The 26,258-nt window shown below is 53.0% G+C and overlaps 1 protein-coding gene across 2 annotated transcripts in view; it reads left to right on the top strand.

Moving 5' to 3' along the window:
* The first annotated feature begins 15,329 nt into the window (after window positions 1–15,329).
* The window catches only part of GPSM1 (G protein signaling modulator 1), a 99,941-nt gene continuing 89,012 nt past the window's right edge, over window positions 15,330–26,258 (top strand). Inside the window, exons 1-2 of one of the 2 annotated variants that reach the window (XM_019475663.2) lie at window positions 15,381–15,458; window positions 23,001–23,290. Coding sequence is in view for 1 of the 2 variants with exons in the window: in XM_019475661.2 (XP_019331206.2) it covers window positions 15,397–15,458 (62 nt within the window). In the remaining variant the exon portion in view is untranslated. Of the gene's footprint in view, window positions 15,459–23,000; window positions 23,291–26,258 lie in introns of both variants that reach the window. The other variant, XM_019475661.2, reaches the window with a different exon arrangement.

Raw genomic sequence — 26,258 nt, 5'->3', positions numbered from 1 at the left:
ATACGTGCCAGTACATAGCACACGCTTTTATGAGCTGCAGCTGCCGTGTGACGGGCAGAGAGCGCTCAGCCGACGGCAGGTGGCACACTCGGCCTGCCGGAGGGGAAGCAGGCAAGTGGCTACAGGCAGAGGCAAAGCAGAGAGGTGAGCTGCTGATGGCCATCGCAAGCTGAAGGCCCCCGTGATCGAGTTCCTGGCATTTTCTCCTTGTGCAATGATCCATTCCCATGCAATGTATAGATAACTGTTGGAGGGAAGATGCTGAACTCTGGAATAATATGGGAACCACCACAGTTGGGACGAGACCAGACTGCAAGTGATGGAGGGGACCGAAAGCTCAAAGTGGGGGCTGAAGTGAGGGATCCCAGGGGAGACAGTGCTCCCTGCTCCTAAGAGGGGTCTGGACAGCCAGCAGGGGTTTTTTTGTAAAAAAAAATGGCTTTATGTATATAAAAGTGTATGTGTATATAAAAATCCATACACACTTCTGGTCACTGATCATCCCACCATAGAAACCCGCGCACCCATTACAATATACGCACCTGCTGAATGGTGCTCCCGTGCACCTGTCTGCAAGGCATCATCTCCCTCGCAAGCCTCTTAGTCCTGTCCCCGAATACGGGGTTTAAAACTCAGTTCATTCGCTGTCTGGGCAGCCAGCAGGTGCTACCTGGAGAAATGCAGATGCATGCATGGGGGAAGGACTGGAGAAGGCCCCAGTGTATGCAAAACCTCCCTGCCTCGCGTCCTCTATCGGGGCGGGCGAGCAAGCATCTTGGCCAGTGCCGAGACGGCACGCTCCAGTTAACCAAAGGAGACGCTGCAAGGGGGGAATGCCTCCTTCCCTACCCTTCACCCTACATCCCTTCCAGAAGCAGAGAGGAAGTCGCTTCCCTTCTGCTGATTCCTGCTCCACCGCTCTGCTGCCACAGTCCCTGCCGGGTGCTATGGGCTGTGCAACAATCCCATGGCTGCTGGGGATCGGACGGAGATGGGGCCACCCATCGCACCACTTCTCAGCTGGCTGCAACTGTAGAGGAGTGAACAGTTGATAGGGAACACTTCTTTTTCTTTTTATATTTTTATGAATTCATTGTAAGTCGGTTTTTGTTCACAAGTTGTCCACAAACAGCTTCAGATTTGCCTTTCGGAGTTACTAGTCTACAGTATTTGCAGCTAATTTTGGGATCTGCATTTTGCAACCACCTCCCTCGTTCAGAGTGTTTCCTATCTCGGTGCGTGCTAGAGCTTGATGATTGATTATTGGAGTTATACTGTACCACCCAGAGGCTCCCACCGCCCTGGGCAAGGAGACATGCAAGGGCCTGGTATCGATGGACCCAGCTCAGGAAGTCTAACTCTCTCCAGGCATGACAAACTGGAACAAATGAGGAAGCAGTTAGAATCGGGGCTGTTATTACCATCAGCACACCATGGGTATGCGAGAGATCACGTGGTGTTTGTTCCTGTTTGACTACACGATTCTTCGACTTGGCTCTCCTAGGAGCCTTGCCTCTCACAAACAACCTCTAATAAACTTTAAATGTTCTCTTTCCTTGGATGTTTCTGCCAATACACACGTGTATACACCTGGAAAACACCAGCAGAAGGGTGTGTGCGTGTGAGGAGCAGGGGGGATATCAAGTAATCAAGCAAAGCTTGGTGCAAACCTTTTCTCCCCTTTAACGTAGCAGTGCTCAGCTCCTGCATCGTGGGTGCATTTCAACGAGCGACGCAGAGAGGATGGCTCTGTAGGCCCCCCAGGAACTGCTTTCCAGAAGCTGCTGTACAACAATTTCTTTAGCTTTTGGTTTCAATTTGGTTCTTGCTTCTGTTTTTATTCCCTCAACTATTTGCTTATGTTTTAAAGTACCACCAGATGTGCGTTTGGAAATGGTGTGCCAGCCCTGTAGAGCTCTTACGTCCTCTGAAAAGCCCTCCAGATGTTGACACACAATCCTTTCATGTAGGTGGAGCCCTGTGGTCTCTGCAACTGGGTTGGAAAAGAAACTGCTGCGTCTCGTCCACATCTCTTAGTCCAGACCCTCCGATCCCAGCTATTTTGCCATGCGAAGGCTAACCCAGCAAAGACTTCCCAAGCTGCAGATCACAGCTATGGACTGGCAGCCCCAAGCCGGTGCTTTGGCCTCATTAGATGTTGCATTGCTGAAAATGCAGAGCGTGGCCAGCAACGAAACCAGAGGTATTCAGGGCAGGCCAGTGATAACTTAAGAGCCCCAGGTTCAGTGTGGTTTTTAACAGAAAACCATTGTCTTGCATCTGAGTCCTGGGCCAGGAGGAGAAAGCGGTCCTGGGGAGCGCCAGCTGGAGAGGGGCCGTCTGGGCAGGTGATGGACATGGCTTGGAAACCAGAAGAGGCAGCAGGGGTGAGGGTGGCATTGGCCCTGCCTGTCACCTTGTGCTCAGGTGCCTCCTGAGCTGTTGCTGCACATGCTGTGCAGCATCCTCTTGACATCCCTTTGCCCCCAAAGTCACAAGCACTGTCCAGGTGTCCACACTCCCATACGGCACCTGGCAGCGAATCCCCAGCCGAGCCGAGCCGAGCCGAGCCAGGAGACTGACAGCTTTCCTGGCATGTTGCAGTACACACGGCAAAGTGTTAGGCCACAAATCTGCCAGTGAAACCTGTCTCTGGGCCAAGCACTGCCTTTGGCAGCGTGCGCATCGCACCCCAGCCGCTGAGCCGAGCCTGCTCTTGGCTGCAAGGAAGCAAACGCGCTCAAGCGAATGCATCTCGGATCTGCACCAGCAAAAGCACGTCAGAGCAGGATTCAACCCACCCGGCCCCGGCGGACGGCTAGTAATTCAGGTGCTGGGGTGACAAGGCCCCCGCACTGCCGCAGCTCTATGTGATGTTGGAGGATTAACTCGAATCCCTCTGTGCCATGATTCCTCGCCTCCCTGGGATGTTTGCTGCGAGGTCCCCGTGGCAGGGACTGCCAGTGGACGTGGAAGGCCCTCCATCTCAGGGTGGTTTTGTGCCGCTGTTAATAATCCCGTGCTTGCTGCCTCCATTGCTGCTAATGACCTCTGAGGTTCCCTTTTGGGTTTGGCGTGCAGTTTACTCGGGTTCAGACTGAGAGCTTGGCTCTTCCCGCACGTTATTGCAGTCACAGGAAACAGCAGCCCCCGGAACAGACAGTGTGTCGTGGAAGTCAGGGGGCCGGGCATTTGCATCACAAACCCAATTTTTTCAGAGCAGTTCCCGGGTAGCAGTCAACACTGAGGTTCAGACTTAGCAAGCTGAATGCAACTTGAACTGGACAATAAATGCCTGGAAGCAAAAAGCAGCAAACTTATGATAAAGCATAACACGCTGAAGTCGGACGGCCAAGGGGCTTCATGTGCACCTGGTCAGGGGCACAGCTCTCAGACCAGATCCATCCATCTTCATAACTGAGATCTGAGCTGGAGCCTACAAATTGCTGAGTGGCAGCTTTTACTTCACCCAATCAAACCTGAGGCTATGTAACATCCCAGGGGCTTGGGTTCATAGTTAGGGCAGTGTTAAATAGACTAAGCCATTGGAAAGTGTTGGAAGCAGTCTCCTCTAGAAAGGACAGCAATTATTTGCTTTGGCTGATTAAAATATTTTTGTAGTTTTTAACAACGTTCGCCAGCTGCCTTTTTTATTAAACTCTGTCATTTTTCCCAGCAAGCCAAAGGTGTGCTTTTTAACCAAACTGTTTAAGTTGATTTATTAAAAATCAGCGGGGTGAAACTGCCTCTCTTTATGGCCTGTGGGATTAATGATGTTTATATAGAGCCATAAAATTACAGACTAGCACTATCTTGCAGTCTGGCTAAATGTAATCAGCTGAGTGTGACCAGCTAACGTGCCTTTCAGGTGCTGTTAATACATGCTAACAAGTTTTTTTGTTAACTTCGTTAGCCTTTTCATTTGAATAGGATCAGCTTCAGGGAAAGGTGGGCTTTGCAGGGGTACGGATGTCAGCCCAGCACTTGGGGAATCCTGTGTTCAGGTCTCCACTCTCTGTAAGAGACTTTGAATAACTTTGGGCAGACCAGTTAGTCTCAGTTCCTTGCCTGTAATGAGTGGATGAGCAATTGCAACCTGGCTGGGGTGTTTTGAGGATGCATGCATTAGACTGCAAGGCATCCTGAGATGACGGTGGCAAAGGTCCTATAAGTGCCTAAGGTAAAGTAGATTAAAGCTTGAAGTCAGGACACGGCCAAAACAACAGCCGTACAGCTTCTTAGTGCCCGAAGCCAACAAGAGCGTTGGTTCTGTCCTAAGATCACAGGTTAGCAGCATGCCATAGGGCAGAACTTCAGCCAACGTGGAAAAAACGTTGCAATCTGAAATTATTCAGGTTGATTCAGCTACCTGTGATGGGGAATGTCTATTATGAGGCTAATGGAAATTACCCGTCATTTAATTTTACATTTTAGGTCATGTACTGTGCATCTTCCTGGGGTAGGCAAGCCATGACTGCCACTGTGTGTCGTATCCTCTGTGCTGGGGGCCGACATCAGCACCTATTTACATGATGCTCTCTGGTTCTCTAAAACAAAGTTGAAAACACTGCTTGGAGAGTGTGCACGGGGATGCTACCACGTTAGGATAATTGCATCTAGCTATCTGTTCGCTGTTTTTTAAGCTTGTGTTTTCTCCTGCATAATGCCCTGAAATGCTAGGGAGTACGTGCCTGCAACAGGATGCAGAGGTTTAACCAGACTTCAGGCTGAGTGCCAGAAAATATATGGGGAAAAGGCGAATACGGGTTAAAAAAATCAAAAAATCATCCCTTTATTGGAACAGCAGCGAAGGAAGGGATAAGCCATTCACAGCCTGGTTGCTTTTTATTATCAATAGGAGAACGTGTGAATGGAATTTTAACCGGACACGGGGGACCGGCTGCCTATATTAGACTCCAATGAATGACGGGGAGAGAATGTGGTTTCCATGGAAACTGTCTATAGTAAACGTGGCTTTCCATAGGTATCGGAGGATTTATAGCATCCCTCCCGGGACCAGGCAATTTAAATGCAGGTTCTCCAGGTAAAACAGCAGCTTCCCTTGCCTGAACGGCAACATCTGAATTGCTGTGAAACGCGAGTGGGCGAGGCAGGGGGGTGATAACACATTCCAGCAGCTTGCAAAGCCTGTTTGAAGCCAAAGGAAAGGCTTCTGCTGCCTTGGATCGGCTTCAGAACAGCTCCAAAGGGGGATGCGGTGCCTCCTGCGTGTTTTTTTTTGTCACCTTCTGGTACATAAGGACGGACCAGCTGTGCAGGGATTGACCCCACTGGCATTGCCCAGGTGCGGCTGATGGCAGGCGCAGCATCCCTCCAGCGCTCTGCAGTTAGCACCTCTTAACGGTTCGGGGCTCTAGCAGCCCCTTAGGCAGCTGCATCTCTTGGGCTTTGCTGTCACCCCGAGGGATTTCAACTCCAAATGCCAGAGACACAGTGTGCGGGAGTGTTTTTAACAGGCTGATTCGGTTTCAAAGTGATCAGGTACTTTGAATGTCTCCATTTTTTGCCCTTGAAGGGAACTCAGACATGTAAGGTGCCCCCCAAAGCAAACCCCTCGTCACTCTTGAAAGCGTGGCTCCGACACATGCAGCTTGCTCTTTCCAGCAGAGAGCCGGGGCAAACAGCTCTCGTGTCACAAGGAAGGCGTCTGGGAGTGATGTACTGGTTTTATTGACCTGCAGCCCCAAGGTTCGGTGGAGGGGTGCAGGAGATGGTGGTGCCAACGGGGTTTTTTGCAGCGCTTCTTTTATTCCCATCTCTGATCAAATGAAGCCCATGAGATGGCAGTCTTCAGGGTTTCAGACTGGACCTGCCAGCTGCATGCAGCATGCGCCAGTCCAAGCAGCGTGTGTTGCATGTGGGGCCCATGCCGGACCAGCCTCATGTGCTGGATCCAGCATGGGAAGCCAGTCTGTGGGTCCAATCCACCCCGTGGAGCCTGACGAGTTTGATACCCCTGCGCTAACTGGTACAGCATCTTGCCGCGCTGCTCCTCCCAAAAGCAATGGGCCAAATCTCCACGGGCCCGTACAGACCGGGCGTGTGTATCCTGCAGAGCCATGCACACCAAGGGAAGTCGCCTCTGCTTTGGTTGCTTCCATGAATTCAGCATCTGCCGACTCGTCACAGGCCTGGCCTTCACAAGGCTGGGATTAAACATGTCGCTGGTTATAGAGTGAATTGTAAATGCTAAAAAAAAATAAAATAATTTTCCTTTTTGAGCTAGAAGTCTGGGCACTCCAAGCTGGTAGATGCATATTCTTTGCAAGGGCAAGCTTTATCCTGTGCTCTGTAGCATTGCCTTCAGAGGGGACTCTAGTTTATGGGGTATCCAACAAAATCCCACTGCAGGACAATCCCAGCCTCTTCCTTCTTCCATGAGAGCGTTCACCTGGCTTTTCTCCATGCACCAAGTCTTTGCAAGGGGCTAGCAGTCTTCACGTGCGCCGAGTTGCTTGTTCAGCTCTCTGAGGAGCAGGTGCTCTGCATGCTGCTTGTCTATGAGCGGTGTGGTAGGAGCTTTATATTACTCCACGGACAGAAAGCCTGGCCCGGGCTGGCGTATCGTACCACGCGCATTTGGACAATGTCTCATTTGCTTGCAGAGTGCAACGGCTGCCCTGAATGGGGCATGCATTGCAGCTCGGTGTCTTCTGAGATTGCTTGCAAGATGGAAAGACTGGAATAACTGTTTGCTGCATCCCGAGTTACTAACACTGTGGATGTGGATCTTCTGCTCATAAAAATCCACCTGATTTTTTTTTTTTTTCTCCTTATCACATTTGTCTTCACCCATTCAGCCCTGACGCCAACTAACGTCTCATCCAGGAATGGCAGGATACATTACTATGGGTCGTTTCTCCCCCTGTTGCACTTGATCAAGCTGGGTTATCCTTAAACTGCCACCACTTTGTTCCTGTTATTTCCATGGGTTCCAGGCAGACTCATCCATTTAACTCCAGATTTTTTTTTATGATGGCAGCTGTCTGGCTTGCACACTTGTTTTTTTTTTTGGGGGGGGGGGTTCTCTCCTTTGCTATCAAAATAAAATAGCAAATCTTTTGCTTCATTAATCACTGAGTTAATCTATGACTAGCTGAACGCAAGGGAGAAAAGGCTCTGGATTTATTGCCTAACTTAGCTAAAAAATAAACACCCGATCGGCTTGAAGGTCAAATGCTGTACTGGAGTGAACTGGTGCAGCTCCTTTACAGCAGGGCCTGCACCCAGCAAAGGCAGTGGAAGTATAATGCTGATTTGGGAGGGAGAAGAAATGGAGATGTGGGTGTTTGGTGGTGGTCTTTGGGGCTTGATCCTTGAAGGCAACAGGTGCATCGCCATTGGCTTGGAGATGCACAAATAGGCCCCTGAATTGTTTAAACTGGCTGTGCTGAAATGCACGGGCCTGGAAGAAAATGAGGCCCTGAACAGGAGTCCATGAAGATCCAGACGCATGCTAATACCGCGCGCTGCCCTCCTCTGTGCAACGGGGGCTGGAAAGGTTCCCAGATGCCATCTTTGTGTTTCTATGACAACATCTCCTGGCAGCTCTCAAAGTCAAAAGCGGCATTTAGGCAGTGGACAGCACGTCCCGTGGAGCCGAGCCGCTGCGTTAGTGCCATTTGTTTTTTTCCAGGGGAAATTAGCAGAGAGGGTGGCGATGGGGGAGGAGGAATGACTTAACGCCAAGCATTGCAGCCCTAATGCGTTCCCGTCAGAAATGACTCCGCTCCGTAGCCAAAGGGCCAAGACAGGCTGCAGTTGGCAAAGATTCACGCTTGATCTCAAAAGATCACTCAAGCAAATGTTCATTTGGGTTTCTCTTCCTGAAACGGCCCCTCCTGTTCTCTATGTAGGCAGAACGTCAACCGTCACATCGTAGGGTGACGTGCTTTAAAACATCGATCGTTCTCCTTTCGTCCGGCGTTAAAGACGTACAATTTGCTGACCGAGAAAAATCTAGACAAAAGATAAAATAGCCGGTGTCAGAGGGTAGATGAAGGGAGTGTGGGGCCTGATCCTAGAGACCTCCGAGGGCCTAAGATCAGGTGTGAATAAAGCAACACGAAACCATTTGTTGAGGCAGGTGGGGAGAAGCTGAGTGTGTTGGGGTGGCAGGGAGGGGTTTCAGAAGCCTTTCCAGCCCAATCTGGGAAGCAAAAGAAATGCACCTCTGCAATGGAAATGTGGGGGAATCGGCAGCATGGGACGCAGAGTGCATGCGCAGCTGGAAGGGCCCGACTCGGTAGTGCTTGGCTAACATGAGCAGGAAAATTAGGAAAACATAAGAAAGAAAAGCGCTTGGCTAACACAAGAAGGAGGTGTTTTAAATGACCACGATAAAAAATGACTCGCAAGATACAATGAGGTGACAAGGGACGATGTGCATCTTCGGATGCGATCAAGCTAGCAACATGGTGATTTTTTTTTGTTGTTGCGTGGGAAACAGGAAAAGTGCACCGAAAAAGTGCACCGAGGACAACCGCCCTTGGACACTTCCTTTTCTCCTAACGTGAAGGAAAACCACACCTTCACTTTGCTGTGGGGGACAGGTGGCTGAAGACACTGGTCACCCAGTGGGGAAGATAGCCAGCTGGGCTGCAGGAAACCTGGGTTTCAAGCCGCTGCTGGACCTGATTTGAGAGCAGGGTTTGGGTTTGCCACCTCCCAGGAGAGTGTGGTACCCACCGGGCTGTCAGCTAGTGTTCCTCTTTGCTCAGGACCTCCATCGTGGGCTCTGGGCGCACACTCGAGTGCAGCTCCGGAGAGCCCCTTTGCCCCACAGTCATTACGGCTGTAGGCACGCTGCCTACCCTCCCGCGCGCCATTGAATTATTCAGAGGATCTCATTATTCAGATCTATTCCTGGGCCTCTGTGCTTCAAGTGCTTTTAAAACGATGATCGTCTCCAGCAAAGCTGCTTTGCACTCCCAGATGATCCTCTTCATTTCTGATATGAATAATCTTTCTGGCTATGTTTCTTCAATTCGAGGTTATCTGCAGGTTGCGGTAACCTTTCTGCTCTGACTCAGGAGGGGGAATAGTGGCGTCCTGCCAGCTCCCACTGCTTGAAGGGAAGTGTTCATTATCTCAGTACTGGATTCAGTCAAAATAAGGGCTGCAGAAGCCCTCAAAGGCAACTGCTTTTTTTCCCCCCAGCATCCTGAACAAAGCTTTGCAGATGGGAGTGGCTGTTCTCAGCCCTTATCTATGAGACAATCCTGGCCAAGGCAGGCTTTTTGTTCCTCAAGGGCTGATGTTGCCCCCGGTTCCTGCTAATCTCTTGTTTTAAATACCATGAACAGTTAACAGCTTGTGCTGAGCCTTTCCAGCCCAGTCTGAGGCATAGGAAGCAAAAGAAATGGACCTCTGAGATGGTCCCTCTGGGATCTCTGTGTGGCCCTGGGCAGCTCCAGGGGAACCAATGCAGCCTGAATAATTATCTTGTACAAAAATCCCGAAGCCAGAGAACAGCTCCAGATTCTGATAGACTGGGCGCGTCTACATGAGCTGCTTAATGCGCAGCAGTGCGTTACAGCACAAACTGTGCTAATACGCTACTGCACAGTATTATTAGGCTATTGCACAGTAGCGTCACTAGGAAAGTGTTCGTCAGCGCTACTGTGCATTAGCTCTAGTTACTGCACATTTATTTAGTACGTGGTTATGCAAGTACTAAATTAAATGCACAGTAACTACTGCGCATTAATAAACATGTAGACATGGCCACCGGGTCAGAGCCTGCTCTTCAGACCCTGCAGCAGGCATTGCTTTTTCCTTACAAGGCGACAACTCCTCTCCCCCAAAGACTTATTTTACCTGCTGGGTACATTCTCCCAGCTGAGAACAAATGCTCCCTCCTTTCCCTTGCTGTTTTATTTTTTTCCTTCACGCTACAGGCCAGCAAACAGAGGCATAGCGGAGGTTCAGTGAGCAGCTCAGTGCCACCAAGGTGTTCGGTGGCAGAGGTGGGGCAGTCCTGGCCACATGGACACTAGTTCTGAGCTCAGTACAATGCTATCCCACGCACAGGCTTGTTGATTTTGTAAATCCTTGGTGTGCAGCTATCTGAATTTTTTTAACGTGATGCTGTTTATACAAGTGCAAGAAACCCATGCAGGTTAGACTGCCCAGGGGAGGACACACCTGCGTTGCAAGCCTCACTGCCCAAAGCTTTGCCAGGAGGTATTAAACTGGTTGTAAACAAAGGGACAAACCTCCCTAGCTGCACTTTGTGGGTGTCAGTGTAGCGGTGCAAGCTAACCTGGCATATATATGGCAGGAAAAAGCTTCGTGGCTTGATTGAAGGTGTCATTCTGAGCTGATCTAGTTAAACTGGTCCCTTGACCCGACCGAGCTACAAAAAACTTTCGTGGTGGTGGGTTGAGGGGAATTATCTCAGTTTCCCCTATAAATGGGCGCACGCTCTTACTGGAGAGTGCTTTTTCTGGCGTCCCTTTCCCTGTTCCCCTGCACAGCCCTGCGGATCCCAGTCATGCAAACAGTGGTGGGCAGGCAGGGTTGGTTAGGTATCAGTACACCTATCTGGGATGTGGTGACTTGAGCATATGTATAGGGTTTTATTTGATTCCCCTTGCCCCAGGGGAACAAAAGGGTCTGTAAGCCCAGGTTTGCCTGCTTTTGCTGCTTTCTCATGTGCAAAGCAGTAGGGAAGTATATTTTCCTATGAAGGTGGTTTCTCTCCCCTCCCTTGCCTAAGGATCAGTAATGATGATAATTCTACTCTGGTTTTAAAGCCAGGACTACTTTGGCCATCTGGAAGATGCCTATTGTTTGCATTCTCCTCTAATTGAAGGGGCAGGTCTACTGACTCTTTAAAAAGATACCTTTTTCCCAAAATATCAGCTGCTGCTGTGTAATGGATGTAAAGCGAACAATGAAGGCTTTGAAAGCTTCCCTCTGAATCCCCTTTCAGCTGCTCAGTTACTACTTGCCGCATCCTCGTCTTGCTAGTTCTTCCATCACCATGGTATTTTCCAGGTGAGACAGGGCCTGATGTTCCTTGTGATTAAAGGAAGCAAGGTTGTGTGAGTTTGGGAGGGGACGGGGACCCTTTCCGTTAACATTAAGCAGCAGCAGGAAATGTCAGAAGCTCATTTTATTTCTCCTTAAGGGGGAACCACTTAAGAATCAGGCCCCACTCGTTGCAGGGGACAGCACAAGGACAGAGTGCTTCCAGGTTGTAGCCGTATTGGTCTAGAGGAAAAAGCAACCGGGACTTGTGGTAGAGGTGATATATTTTATTAGACCAACTAGAATTTTGCAAAATTAAAGACTTTTGTTTTTGCAAAAATCTAGTTGGTCTAATAAAAGACATCACCTCTACCATGAGCCCTGAGATTGGTGGCTTAATAAATAAGTTTTTAGGTCTGGAGTGGAAACCAGTTACTTGGTGTTGAATCCCAAGCTCAGTGGCTCCAACAGGCGGAGCTGGTCGCAGCTCTGATTTGCCCGGCTCCTTTTGCAAGCCTGTCCCAGCAGGGGCCAGCAGCAACACATTGCAGGCACAGAACAACAAGACAAGCTTCTCGTAGCAGCGCTGGGGCGAGCAGCGTGGTCTGTCTAGACAAGAAAATCATGCGGCCGATGAGAGATTTTTTTTTTTTAATTACCCACCATTTTTACAGGATTGGCAAAGCACTGACTCACTGCTACATCAGGAATCTGTGCTATTTTACAACCAGCTCTTACCCGGTCCCCTCCTTCTCTGCAGTTTGCTGTTCTTGCCATGTTCGATGTGGGCAAATGCTTGGAGGTTACAAGCGTACCGTGTACATCAGTTTGTGGCATTGACACTGCACAGCACTGAGTTCTGTGAAATGGCAAGCAGCCAGGCTCTTTGCTTTCTTTATAATCTGGCATGATATATTCACATTTTGAATATTATTTAAAAAAAAACACCAAAAAACCCTATAAAAATGTTCCACCCAAACTTTCCTTATGCCTGAAGAAGGGTGTTTGTACCCAAAAGCTTGCAAAAACCCAATTTGGTTGATCTGATAAAAGATATAATAATGAAAGATACCACGTCTACCCAAAGACCCTTGTCTGCCGCCCACACTAAAGGATCCCTGCAATGCTGTTGCTTTATGGTGGTGCTTGAATGGGAGACCTCCAAATCGTGGCATGTACAAGCACCCAGTAAGAGCAGCGGGATGGGCAGGAAGTGATGCAAATCATTTAGAAGGTAGCTCTTGCCTTTCATTTAACAAGTGCTGCCTCTTGCCTGCTTTTGTAAGCACTGGTGTTGCCGGGTGGAAGCACGGCCCAATTTCAGCCTGCAGTTTCAAGCTTCTGCTTTCTCTGCCCACTGAACCTCAGACCCAGGGGTGTGAAGCTGCTTTTGCTTTGCCTTTTGCAAGTCTGTAGGGTGGCCGTGGTTGCGCTGTTCAAACTTTCTGCAAATAGGAGCACCAAAAGCATTTGTATGGCAGCTGTGATGTGTGTGCTCGCTGGGCTGCAGGGGCAGAGGATTCAAGTAAAACACCCAGTGCCATAAAACAGGTGAAATCCTGAGACCCCTCCGTCTCATGCTGCCTTTGGCGTCGCTTTGTGTTCCAGGTGGGCATATAGAGAAATGAAACCATGGGGTATAGAGGAAACTGCACAGGACTGGGAGCCAGGAGGTCCTACATTATATTCCCAGGTCTGGCACTGACTCATCCTGTGACTTCAACACGGTGTGTGCACCCTCTGCTTCTGTACCACCAGCTACCAAGTGGGAATAGCACCGGCGTGGGTGACACCGATAGATTGGCCCAGGGGTTGGACACGCATGCTCTTGGAGAGCTCCCCATTGAGTGCGGGTGCTGGGAGAAGGGAGCTGTCCGTGCTGCGATGGAGCCCTGCTCGGGCCTGCCCGTGTTCTTCCAGGCAGCTCTGTCTTCTTTAGCTCACACGGGCATCTCAGCTATTCCTCGCTTTTATACTCCCTGTCATGCTAAAGGCAGTCCCTGCATTCTTGAATTGCACTGGGAGGCGACCTTGACCCCAGCTCACCTCTCTTCTCTGACAAACTGATTTAGGCAGAGAGTTTGCTGGGAGGGGATGGATGTCGTCGCCTCCACCACGTTGCCCTGAGTTAACGGCATTTCCAGGCTTCCTATCTGTTCTTTTTAGTCTCCAGTTATCACGTTATAGCTGACAGGGTGCCATTAGTGGAAGCCTGGGTAAGAGTGCTAATGTTGATTGATTGGCCACTGGCATTTCTATCCCCAGGATGTCTATCGGGTCTCCAGGCCGGTCTAGGTAATAGGCTGCTGAAAACCCCAGTGATTTTATCTTTGCTAGTGCTCTCAACATCGAGAGGCCTGGTGGTAATGCGGAGTACGGTGTCGTCAAGAAACTAAGTGAGGTAGATAACGGCAGTTTGAGTAATGTAAGAACATGCAAAGTTCCCCGCTGCCAGCCAGGGAAAAACATCTGTTCCCGGACTGAAGCGAGATTAGGAATTTAAGAAAGAAAAGAGGTTTTCTTGCCAGTCTGAGACCAGCGTGGCGGGAGGGGAGATGCAAAGAAGACGATGTAGCTAAGTAATGCAAACAGCTTCTTGCAAATCCTGGTTCTGTAGCGAGTTCAAATCGGCCGTGTGTCTAACCAGCTGCCACCAGCAAGTGAGGGGTCCTACTGGTGCGCGGCTAGGAGCTTGCGGAGAGTGAACTTTTAATTTGCACATGTAAATATTCATGCAGGAAACGTTTGTGCGCTCGCCGTGGTGGGGTGCTGAGACCATGTCACAGGGCCTTCCTGACAATGCAGCTACCGAACACGGCCGGCGTTCGGTGGAGTAGCGAAGGCTTAAGAGAGCTCTTTGCCATGAATCTGTAGGGTTAAGAGGCCCACGCAAATCCCACAGCAGAACCATTGTACTCGTCTGACAACAAGGTCAAAGCTGCGGTGACCTGCGAGAAGGAAAAGAAGCGGCGTTTGTCAGAGGATAAATCGGCCGTTGCAGAAGGGCCGCTCTCATCATCTCCGCCTGACCTCAGCACAGACCCCGGGATGCCTCCCCGCAGCCCCCAGGTTGGGGACCCGTTCTTGCCACTCGACGCACAAAGCCATTTGCTGGCAGGAGCCCAAGCTGGCAGCCTGCCTGCGCCGTCATTCCTCTCGCCCCCACGCCTGCATCGCTTCTCCAAAGGGCAATGTACTCCAGCTGCCCACATTCACCAAACGCCAAGGAGCCCTGCGCGCCTCGTGCAGCAACGCACCCTCCGTCTCCTGCGGCGAGGGCAGGGCTGCAGGCCCAGACGGCGGTGGCTGCTTCTCATTACTTGCTCCGGCGCGGGTCTGGAGAAGCAGCCCCCAAACCTCCCCCAAGCACTGCCAAGATCGTCAGGGAACGACGCCGTTGCCTCTGGAGTCACGTAGGTTTCGATAGAGCTACTCGCCCGAGTCAGAGTAGCCCCATAGCCCCAGGTTTTATCCTCTGCTTTCGGGGGCTGTTTTTAGCGCAACCTCTTTGGACTTGCCTCCCTGGACTGTCCAGACCTAATCAATTAAAGAAACCCAACCTAACGAATCGGTTACAGTGCTTGCCTCTGCAGATGTGGCAGGTGTGGGGAGTGGTCCAGGGACAAGCCTGAGCCTGTGTCTATCTACTTAGTTTACTTATGTCTCTGCGTCCTGTGGCACCCTTCGAAGGATCTTGCGGCACCCCAGAGGGTCCCGGGCCCCGGGCTGAGACCCCCTGCTCTAGCCCGCGCTCCCTTCTCTGGGCCCAGAGGAAGGTTGCGCCCGGGGCTGCTGCTGCGCTCTTGGCTGGCACAGGGGTATCTGCTTTCCGCGCTGCGGTCGATCTGCGGTCCCAGCCCTGTGACACCGATCCCGGCTTGTTGTTGGGGTTTGCTGTTCGGGGCTTTGAAGGAACAAGCCAGACAATCGATCAGCTGCCCGGCACGCGGTGCCTGCGGCTGGGGCTGGCTGGCAGGCCGGAGGGGCCGCTCGCTGTGCGTGTGCCCAGGGCGCCAGCCGAGCAGCCGGCAGGTCCCCGACTGCCGCGCCGGGCCGGGCCGCGCCCGCGGGGCAACACGTGCTGCTGTGCGCCGAGGCGGGGGTGGCCCGGCCGCCCCAGGGCACGGGCGTGCGCCGCACCAGGGGAGCGGAAAGCGGAGCAGCAGCTCTCCTCGGCGCGGGGCACGGCACGGCAGGGCAGGGGCGCAGGCTGGGTGCCGCGGGGCAGGGACGAGCGGGCGGGGGGGCCGAGCCCTGACATCACGGCCCGGGGAGGGGCCTCCCGACTTCTCCGGCCCACACATCACTTCCTCGGCGCTGCGCGGCCGCGCGGGCTGGGGCCGGGGCCGCTCCGCGCCGCGCCGCGCCGCTCCGCTCCCCCTGCCCGCCTCTCCGCCCGCCATGGCCTCGCCGCCCCCGGGGGACCGCCTGCCCGGACCCGCTGCCAAGAGGCTGCACTCCAGGTGAGCCGCGTGCGCCCGCCTCCTGCACCCCAGTCCCCAATCCCTGCACCCCGCTCCTCTGATCCCTGCACCCCGCATCCCCGCTCTGTGCACCCCACTCTGCGCTCCCTGCATCCTGCACCCCACGTCCCTGCTCCATGCACCCTGCACCCTGCATCCTGCTCCATGCTTCCTGCACCCCACTCCGTGCACCCCACATCCCTGCTCTGTGCACCCCGCTCCGTGTTCCCTGTATCCTGCATCCCTGCTCCATGCATGCTGCACCCCACTCCATGCACCCCACTCCATGCTCCGTGCATCCCACTCCTTGCTTCATGCTCCCAGCATCTTTGCACCCCGCTCCATGCACCCTGCACCCGCTCGGGGCTCTGCGGCTAGCGAAGGGCAGGCAGGGAGCAGCCGTGCCCCCGCTGGACCCGCCAGGATCTCGGCTGCTTCTCAGGGCTGCTGCGTGCCTTGGGACCCTGGTGAGGCTGGCTAGGGGGGCCCTGGGGTGCCCCCAGCTTCCTTCTGGCCTCTTGGACCGGTGCTGGCACCCGGATGCACCCCTCCTTGCTCTGCACATGCACTTTTCGGCTGAAGCAGTGCCAGCCTGGGCTGCTCTTCCCCACCCCGGCGTGGCTCCTGGGCTGCTTGTGCCCGCAAGGGGGGGATCAGAGGGCAGGGTCAAGCCCAGCTTCACTTGTTTGCTGGCTCCTCTCCCCAGCTCAGAAGGGAGGGCTGACACTAATGGGCGCGGGTGCAGCTGGCTCTGCAGACTGCCCCTCCGGGCCTTGGGGCTGCCTGGCTTTCAGGGCAGCGTTTCTGCGCTCGCCTGTGCTGGGCCGTGCACTAAGGGTGTAGCTCGGCTATAACACATGCCTGTCCGTGCACAGGGTTCGCTCTGCCGCCATTCAAAACCCCTTGTAGCCCTTCAGCCCAAGGTGGCTGTTGGCAGCGTGGGGCTTGTGACGCGTTTGGGTGCCGTGATTTAGGAGGGCAAAGGAGGACGCTGATACCTTCATGCCAGACTCAGGCCAGCAGCCCGCGATCACCTAAAACAGGACAGTGCCTGAATTTAGCAAGCTGAATGAGCCTGGATTGACGCATGATTTGGGGCGGTTTCATGCGGCTTTGTCTGGACACGATGTGAAATTTATTTGTTCCTCCAAATCTCTGGGATTGCTTTCACCCAGTACAGGGGGACTGCGATGTCCTCCTGGCTCTTGTTACTAGGCGTCACATCCCCGTCAGCCAGCAGAGTCATCTGATGCTCGTTATACGTGCTTCAGGCACCTGCATATCTCATTAGCTGCTGTGGGATTGTCGGACAAGTGTGGAATGCAGATTGGTGCCCTGCCAGCGTCGGGTAGCGTGACCTTGCACACCGCGAGGGAGTTCACGCCAGCCCTAAAAGTGACCGTGTGGAGCCCAGCGACTGGGTCCAGGTGGCCTGGATCGTCACTCGTGTTAAATATGGATCCAAGAGCAGGCTGGGCGTTGGTCCAGGACGTTGCACTGAAGGTGGCTCTTAAAAGGCCGTCCTGCAGACTCATGTGGCTGGGTGAGATGGGGACGTGTCCAGTGGAGCAGCGCCGAATTTGCAGCACAGGCACGTTACCAATCTTACGTGGAGCGAATGTGAGATCCTGGTGCAACTGGGTCAGAAGCATGCAGCACTGGCACGAAGGCTTGGAGAAAAGAGCATCCTCCTCCCAGCTTTGTCTTTGCCCTCGGTCCGCTCCGTCGCACTTCCCGACGGTGCCGCTGTTGGCATGGACGCCAGCAGACCCCCGCAGTGCTGTCTAGTCCCTCACCTTTGTGCTTCCTAACATGCCCCCTTTCCTCTGATTGTGTCCTAAAGCTGCTTCATCTTCACCTTGCATCTCTGCAGTGATTTACCTGATCTGACCTGAGTGTGCCCGGGACGGTGTGCACGCTGGGGTCCCTGTCCCTGCTCACGAACGCAGCTGTCTCATCCTGCAATGGCAAATTCAGGTGATAGCCGTGGAAATCGGATCAGACCGGATCAAGCCTACGCGCTGGCAAAGTGTGCTGCGAGAGCGGGATGAAGGGGGCTCTGAGAGTCGTTCAGGATTTACTACCCGCTGCGGAGGTGCGGATGCGGCACTGAGCTCCCGTCCCTGCTCTGACGCAGACTCCCTCTGCGACGTCACATCCTTGCTCGGCGCCTCAGTTTCCCCACTTGACAAATGTAGATAATAAAGCCTGCCTCTTAGAGGGGGCGTGAGGACGAATTAACGTTTAGCGATCAAATGCTCTGCTAAAAGTCGACAGCAGCCCGCAGTTCAGCCCTGCTGAAGGGCTGAGCCAGATCTGCCTTTCCCTTGTGCAGCTGCTGTGCTGCGTCACTGAAGGAGCGCTGTCTAGTCGCTCACCTTTGTGCTGCCTAATCGGGGGAATGATGGATGGTGCGTCTGGGCGATTGCTGTCTACATGCAAGCAAACCTGGGCACCGTAGCTGGGGAGGAAGGGGGGAAAGGAGGCCGCACTGCTCTGCTTTGAGACGTGCATCTTGGCTGGAGGTGCTTTATGTGGGGCTGTATTTACAGCAGGCTTTGAGCACTCTGCTGTGCCAGGGGAGAGGAGCTGGGCACTACCCACTTGCCTTTGCGCGGGGTCACCAGACGCACGGTGGTTCCCTTTTCGAAGACAAGAAGTGCTGGCACAGACTCCTAGACTCCCCCTCGCTTGCATGGCAACGTTGCATGATTGCAGGCAAGCTGGGCCCCAAAGTAGTGTGCTAGGTGCGTCACATTTCCTCCTCTGATGACACTGGGCCAGTTTTTGAGGGGTGCAAAACCCATCTAAATAGAGGGGATGTTCCCTTGGGAAGAGCCGGCATCTGTAGTAACAGTGGTTGCATTTTTTTTTTGGACGGGTCGCAGACATCACAGCACTTGCCAAAGCAATTCAGACCTCTTTCTGGAGAAGCAAATGTCCAGAAGGTAAAGAAATGTCTGTGCATTGTATTTGGGGACTGGTGTTTGCACCCGTGACATCCAGAGTGAAATAATAAGTGGGAACAAAAGAAAATAATGGCATCTCTATGTCAAGGTGGGTTGGTTGCAATAGTTTTCTTAAACAAATGTTAGGTAACGGCTGGAAGGCGCCTGCAGCCTGTGCAGCTGCAGCTGCCCACGGAGGGGGAGGCTTGGCAAACAGTTGTGCAATCAGAACTGGGCTGAGATCTACCACGGGGTGAGGATTATCAGATCCATATCTGCCTGGCTGGATTTGAACAGGTCACCTTGCATGGAAAGGCTTTGTGTGCTGCTGTAGTCCCTCGCCATCTCTCTGAGTGTACTGGAGGCTGCTGGTGAGAACGACTACTGCAGCATTTCCAAAAAAAAAGATCTAGAGCATTGGGGGCCAGCCCATTGTCTGAACTGCTGCTCTGCTTTCTGCTCCCGGACCTGTCTGTTGTTGTGCTGCCTGCCTCGTGCCCGACTTGCCACTGTCCACCTAAAGGAATAAAGTTTGTGTGCTGCATGGAAAAGGAGGTTTGTGAAACAGTGCACACAGACTAAGGGACGCGGGCACTGCTGTGACTGCATAGGTATGTATGAGCCAGCTTAAAACTAGGCAGCTGAGCCTCTGCATTGGAGCAGAGAGCAAAGCGGGACTACCGCAGAAGCCGAGCAGCTGGGTGGAGAGCGGGGTGGATGGCCGGGCGGGCGCGCTCTGCTGCTAGCAGGACCTGAGAATGATAAAGCTAGCCTGGAAAATGTAGTGGTTGCAGTGTTGCTTGCCTGACGGGCTCTAGATATCTCAAGGAACTAGCCACGCATGGTTTTCTAGGAGCGGATTCAGAAAGTGCAGGTAGGACGGCACCCTCTTCGACAGGACGAGCACCCAGATGGAACTGGTGTGAACTGGGTGGAGAGGGGTTTATGAGGCTTATGCCATTTCATTTTGGAGAGGAGACTACCAGCAGCCGTGCACAGCGGGGAGCGACCGGCCTGTTTTATCTGTCAGGTTGCGTGGCCGCATCGCGGTGACACCCGTTTTTGCCTTGCGTGATGGTCGTGTTTTTGCACCTCTGCCTGCTCGCGCTCTCTAGGTACCATATCCAAACAGGATGTTGGTGAGCGTAGTCTTGCGCAGATGTGGTCTCTTTGAGGCATGCAGAGTTTCCAGTGTCGATACAGTCATCCATTTAGATCAACTCTTGACATAAGACAACCTCTGCCGTCCACGATCGCTCCTTCCTTCAATCTTTCCACTTACGCCCGGACTTTCAATATCCTCTTTCCTCATAACGTGTTCGAGGAACTCCAACTGTCTCTTTCTGATGCTAATCAGCAACTTCCTCCTGCAGCCTGCTCTTGACAAAATATCTTCAGACGTGTCCAGCATACCTTCAAGATGCGCCTTAAGAACCGCATCTCCAGTCGCTTCGATTCTCTCTTCCATACTCGTCCGTTAGTGTGATGAATACCCGAGGACAGGTATAACATAGCAATCCAGTCCTCTGCCGCCTTTGCAGCAATTTGAGGAAACTCCAGACAACCTCTGTTCTTCCCACCTGTGTTTCCTTCTTTCCCAAAATATGGATTTTCCTACTAGAAATGACCCCTCCCATATGGAACGGGAGAAAAGACAGGTTTGGCCCAGCAGCAAACAACAGGTTCAACATCCTTTGGATCATGAAGGCTAGAACTTGATGAGAAAGCTGGGAGCACTCCTTTTGCAATGCAAGGCCCTTGCTTTTAGCTCTGGTCTTAGACTTTCTTTTTGCTTGAGTATTGCATTTGGAAAAGCTAATTTGCATCTTTCTGTTGGCGTCATAAGCATGTGCAGCGTGTGTTCAATAGGTCTCTGCATTTGGCCTCTTTGCACTGAAGCTGCCTGGCTTTCCAGGCAGAGGAGTATGAAAAGCAGTGCACACACCAGCTCCTGAAATAGCTGTGCTGCATAATAGGGGGCCTAAGCAAAAACCTGATGGCTTGGGCTGGAAGAAGGGCTTTGTTGACATCTGTTTTTGGGATGGCTTGAATGACTTGCTGATAGCTCCAGCATGCATGAGTTATGCAGTCATCCAAGAGAGCACTCACTATAAACCACAGCTGTAGGGAGTGGCTGGCCTGGGGTTTCTGCCCCCTGCTTAAGGGGATTTAGGCTCAATTTCTGGGTTTGCTACTGATGCCTAATGAGCCCTGGAGCAAGTCGCTAACCCTTTCTGTGCCTCCTTCCTTCCTCTTTCAGTAAGACAAGAGCTTTTGTTCTTCAACCTTATGCTCTCCCTGCTCAGGTTGTATCCTGTCCAGGGGTGGGAGTCTTCCCTAGGTCCGCGTACAGTGCCTGACACCATAGGGTCCCGGTGCGATTTGAAATTCAGCATTACTGTAATACAAATAATTACTCCATGGTAAGTGGAAAGCCTTCCAACTGCAAATTTAGGGCATCGGAAACTTTTAATCATCAAATTAAGATGCAGTGTTAATATTCCCTGTGATGGTTTAGCTTCATTTAACTCTGCTTTTATGCCAGACGCATTGCTTATTCTGTTGGGTTCCCTTGAGCAGGAGCAAACCCTGTTTTTCCTTTGGCCTCAAGTCTTTCTTTTACACTGTACAATGGGCTCATGCCAAGTGGAGGGAATAGGAACGGAGCTTCATGCCACAGACGACTGGTGAGGCGTGAAGCGGCAGTCTTTCCTCTTCTTATCAGCTCAGTCAAATAAGCCTAATTGACTTGGAGGCGTGTGTGCAGAGAGCATGCCCTCCGAGTCTGCAGACTGGAAGATGAGCTTTGGAAATGAGGCGTCTGCAGCAGTGCTCAGCCCTTCCTGGCAAGCGATGCCCCGATGCTCGATGGTTTGCTGTATGCGGGCCTCGTGCCAGCTGGCAAGCTGCCGTAGCGCCCACCAAAGAGTGACCGCTGTGCTGGGAAGGGCCCTCTATGGTCCTGCTTATAGGAAAGACCCCTAGAGTGATGGTAGGAGGGGACCGATGGGCAAGGGCTGAGAAAAAGGTGCGGGCAGGATGCCACCTTCGTGGGATGGATTGTTTTCTGGTTGTTCTGGGGGCGATAGGAAGGTGCTGACTTAGGTCAGGGGATCTGACCCCACTGGGTCAGTACTCTCTGGTGTTATTCAAATGCCTGTGCCCCCAGTCCCAGTCCAGTTCCCAGTTTCAGCTTTGGTACTAACTGGCAGCTTCTTCACCACCCACCTGCCCTTCAAACCTTCTGGACTGGGACAAATTTCTGTGCTGCTTGGCAGTGTAACTGGTCCTTAGCCTTGTTTAGACTCAAGGCGCCCCTTGGAAAAGGTCAGCTCTTTTAGGTTTCACTCACTTCTTGACTAAGGAAAAATACCGTAATAGAGCACTTCTTCTTGCAGAGAACTCGGACCACAGCAGTTCAAACTGTTTGCGCCAATGTGGATTTCTGTTTGAAACCTCCAGGTTTATCTTGTGAATTGTATTTGCACCCCTAACACTGCTAACATTGCATGGCCCTTGAAAAGATCTCGTGGCACCCTGACTGAGAACCGCTGGATTAGGGATTGGCTTGATTTCCTCTTCTAAAGCGGGACTGGCATGCATCTGTGACGACCAAAGGATGGAAACCCATTGTCGTCGCTGGGAAATGGGTTGGTTGCAGAAAAGTTGCTTAGAAATTCTTTACAGGCATCCCTTCCTCCCCCCGCAAGCCTCCCAGCTGTATGTTCGGTCTAAGGATGAGCACTCAAGATGACAAATCCTGTATTAGAAACACCTAGGCAAAGTGGAGAGGGGGTGATGGATTGATTGTGCTGGTGTGATTTGCATTCCTTTCCCTTCACGTAGCAGCAATGAGACAGTTGCATTGCTCTGGCTTTATGTGAGGCTGTAAAAGGAAAGGGGTTTGCCTTGGTCCGTTTCTTCACCAGGAGCCAAAGCAGAGTTGATTGCAGGACAGTCGAAGATGGCTAGGTGAGTCTGAGGCTGGGGAGCCCAGTCCTGCTCCCTCCGAACAGGGCCTGCGGTCTTGGATGCCACGGTTGCATTGGTGCCATGTGGCATGCAGCTTTGGTGCCATGTGGCATGCAGATGGGAAAGGGTTTTTGGGGGCTGCAGCTAGTGGAGCGGCGCTCGTCTATAAAGAGCCTCGACAGGATTGCAAATCCCGCTCAGATTCAAAAAAATAGCCCAGGCCTGTGCATGAAGGGCAAGGTCTTCCCGGCTCCAATCTTATGTGGGAACCCCCTTGCTCTCAGCACTTGGCTTTCCCTGTGTCCGATGGCCAAGAGGAGTGATTTCCGTGCCTACAAATTTGGCGTTTCCAGGGTCCCTGAATGGGGAGCAGATGCTTGGAGAGGTGAGTCCCCAAGAGGCTTCAGCCAATACATGTCAGCCCTGACCGGACCCCCTCCTTTCTAGTCGAGACCAGAAGTCGCGTGATTGAGGTACCTCGACTGATGCACCATTTGGTCTTGACCTGAGAATTGGTTTGAGCCCGGCTGGCTCTCCAGCCCTGAGATAGAGCTGGCTGCACCCAGCCAGGCCGCTCGAGGCAGGGAGGCTGTCCTGTGATCTCTTCATCTGTTGTTTGCAGATCCAACATGACTCAAGTCCCTGCCCAAGCTCTCCTCCTTCCCCTGCTCCACGCCTGCCCTCCTGCACCACGCTTCGAACAGCCAGCTCAGCCTCTGGGATACAGAGCCACCTCCCTGCTATCAAAAACATGCTGACTGAAGCCACGAAACAGAAATGACATCCTACCTCTTAGCATGCAGGGGACACAGCCTGACCACGAAATCAGTCTGTGAGACTTTGAGCCGGGCTATTTTTGTACTCTCAGTGGGAAATCGTCCCGTTGACTGTCTGAGTTTTCCCCGCTGTCAGGTACTTTTTTAATTAAATCTTCTTTGACAGATGTGATTTTCTAACTAGTTTAGGCTCAACTGATACAAATGGGATTTTCCACCCCCCCCCCCCCCCCCCACTAAAAGCTAAAGAAAGCAGATATAATCCAGTTGGCAGCTACTTGGATGTTAAGCCACATTTATCTGCTGTTCAGTGCAGTGAGCCAGGGTGGGAAAGAGATATAAAATGAGTTAGTGTTTAGAGGAGAAGCCTGAAAATTGAGTCCTCCCATGCCTCTGAAATGCAACCAGCTCTGGGGTGGAACATGGCAGCTGTGCAGCAACACAGAGCAGTGGGGAGGAGGTTTATACATTGTCACAGGGCACCTTTAGCAGAAGTAGCGAGTACAGAGCTGCAGTCCACCTTGAGCTGGAGTTGGCCTGGACACTGGGGTGACGGTCTTGCAAAAAGCTGGGCGCATGGGTGCACCTAGTAGCACAGACGCAGGTGCCCCATCACCATGCTGGTGCAGTGACTCCATGCTGCCTCTAAGCCAAGAAGGATCCTTGACTTGGCAAGTCCCCGGCCAGCAAGGCAGCGTGGGGTTGCTGCTTTTGCACGCGCTTTGCGCTGGAAGTCCTTTGTCACCGTGTTTGTCTCCTGGCTGCAACAGCCACCAAGTACGGCAGTGACGGTGGAGCCTGTTGGAAAGAGAGCAAGCCTCTTCCTGCGGGAAGGGACCTCCATGCACAGTAAGGAGCTGGGCACATCTGGACTCTGCAGAAGGAAATATTTAAAGTGCAGGGTGAAGAGCTCTCCATGGGCTGGTTCTCACCCCTTTTGTCACGGAAGGACACATACTCAAGGCATGGTAGCGTGCAGCTTGGAGACACCCCCCGCTCTCCCTCAAAGCTTTGGAGTCCTCTTTCAAACCAGAGCACTCCCATCTGCCATCAAAATGCCGTTCCATCGCAGGCATGCCTTCATTTCAAGGCTCATACCCTAGGGAGCCAAAATCACAGGTCTCACTTCTTGCACAGCATGAAACGCTACCTCACCAAGATGACGTTCATGGGAAAGCTTAGCAGCCTGTCCTGCGAGACACCTGTGATGGACTCATACACCTCTGGCTTTTCACCCTTGAGGCCCTCTGCTCCTAGCAGGTCGGTGCTCCTCCGGTCCTGGCCGGCTTCCTGGGTCTTCTGCACCGACCCAGCGCCGACACATGTGGGATGCTCTTGCTGCATGGAGAAGGCGAGCAAAGCAGGCTGCAGAAGAGCATTCAAAGCTGTTGCTAGTGTTGGGCAGTGCTTGTGATATGACTTTTGGCCAAGCAGGTGCGGTGTGGGAAGCCCGGACATGGGGGTGGGGGGAGCAGGCCTGCAGGGCTGGAGCTCTTGGTGCGTCACTGGGTTTTGTGCGCAGTTGCTCTCCGCTCGGCACTGTCGCAGCGTGGCCGGTCTCTTGGGAGACACATTGTGTTGAGCGACAATGCCTGTTTCCTGTGCTGGAGGCTTTGCGTTGCTTCCCTCCTGCCTGCCTGCCAGTGGAGCTCCAGGCCACCATGAACCAGCTGCAAGCGCAGGTCGCCTGCCGCGGCTCCTTGCAGAGACCTGGCACTGGGGTCCCCTTGGCTCTGCCACTTCCCCTGCCCTAGGGTTGCACAGCAGGTCAGTCTCTCCATCTCTGCCTCCTCTCTCGCACTTGGTCAGCTCTGGGTGATGGCCAGGTCTGCGGGGCGGGGCCCCTCACCTTGGTAGTGCCGCAGTACCGAAATGCGGAGCTGCCACGGTGGTTGTGACCAGCCCTTGCAGATGCAGCGGCTAACGTTGGGCTGTGCTTAGAGCAGGTCGATGCAGGATTTGCACCTGCCCTGCTCGGTGTCTGCAGGATTCCTTGCCATTTCCAGACCCCTGAGTTGGTGCAGCTCTTGAGCTTGCATTTGCTTTTTGGGCTGATTTCTTTTCTGCATCTTGGAGGTTTTGGCTATGGTTGCCTAGGCTGGTTTAGTAGCAAGTTCCTGCAGTTTCCCAGACTCCCTGGCACAGGGCTGAGAGGGTAAAATACCTGCCTGCTGCTATTAATCTCTCTGCGTTTCCCGTACCTGAAGGGCTGTGACTCTGCATCTGGTCCCCATTCACACCCTGGGTCCAGATCCAAGCTTTTTGGAGTGACTTCTGGGGATGGGGGCGGCCGTGGCTCTGGGCTGTGTTTCCTCCCATCCCTCCACCTCGCAGGGTCTGAGTAGTTAGTGGTTAGAGGCTGTTCCCTGGCAGAAAACCGCTTGTGCAGCCTATAATCAAATGGGAGTGAACCAGATCTCCTTGCTGGGGCGTTCAGCCCGGGGCCGGCCTCCTGGGCTACCGAGGAATGTGTTGAGCAGGGAGGAATCTGGGTCTTCATTTCTTGGAGCAACTAAAGCCTTTCCACATGCAGGCAGCTGCCAGATGCTCGGGGGCACCGCCACCCTCCTCCAGCCTTGCTCTCAGCGAGCTGCCGCAGCCTGTGCCGCCAGCTATCGGACTGCTTGCTTCGGTTTTACCAGCTGTCCGGCTGCTCCAGCAAGCGCCCGAGATCTCGCCTTTCCCCGCCATGCCGAGGGCGTTGTGCACATGTAGGGGGTGGATATCCTTCTAGTAACACCGTGGCACCCCTGGGAGTCCCCTCGGCTGGAAGCGAGATGCACGGTCGCTGTCTCCCAGACTTCGGCATGGCAAGGGAGGGAGGGTGGCCGAGACAAACCCGGGGACCAGCAGGCAGGCGGAGCTGCCCCTTGCAGCCTCCCAAACTCGTTCCCAGCAATGGCCTCGCCGGTGGGAGCTTTGGCACAGCCGGCTCCTAAGTCGGGTGAGAGGCTGGCAGTGATGGTGTGAGCAGCTTGGAGGGGTGAGGGGGAAAGCTGGTGGCTCCTCTCTAAGGGAAGTAGCTTCTGCAGCCAGCTGCGACCGTGCAATGCCACCGCGTGCACTGCATGCCAGCTGCCCCCATGCATCGGTGCAGGTAACAT

Source organism: Alligator mississippiensis, chromosome 12 (genome assembly GCF_030867095.1).
Source record: "Alligator mississippiensis isolate rAllMis1 chromosome 12, rAllMis1, whole genome shotgun sequence".
Classification (NCBI taxonomy): domain Eukaryota; kingdom Metazoa; phylum Chordata; order Crocodylia; family Alligatoridae; genus Alligator; species Alligator mississippiensis.
The sequence above is the reverse complement of the archived record's forward strand: the minus strand, read 5'-3'. Positions and strand labels throughout refer to the sequence as shown.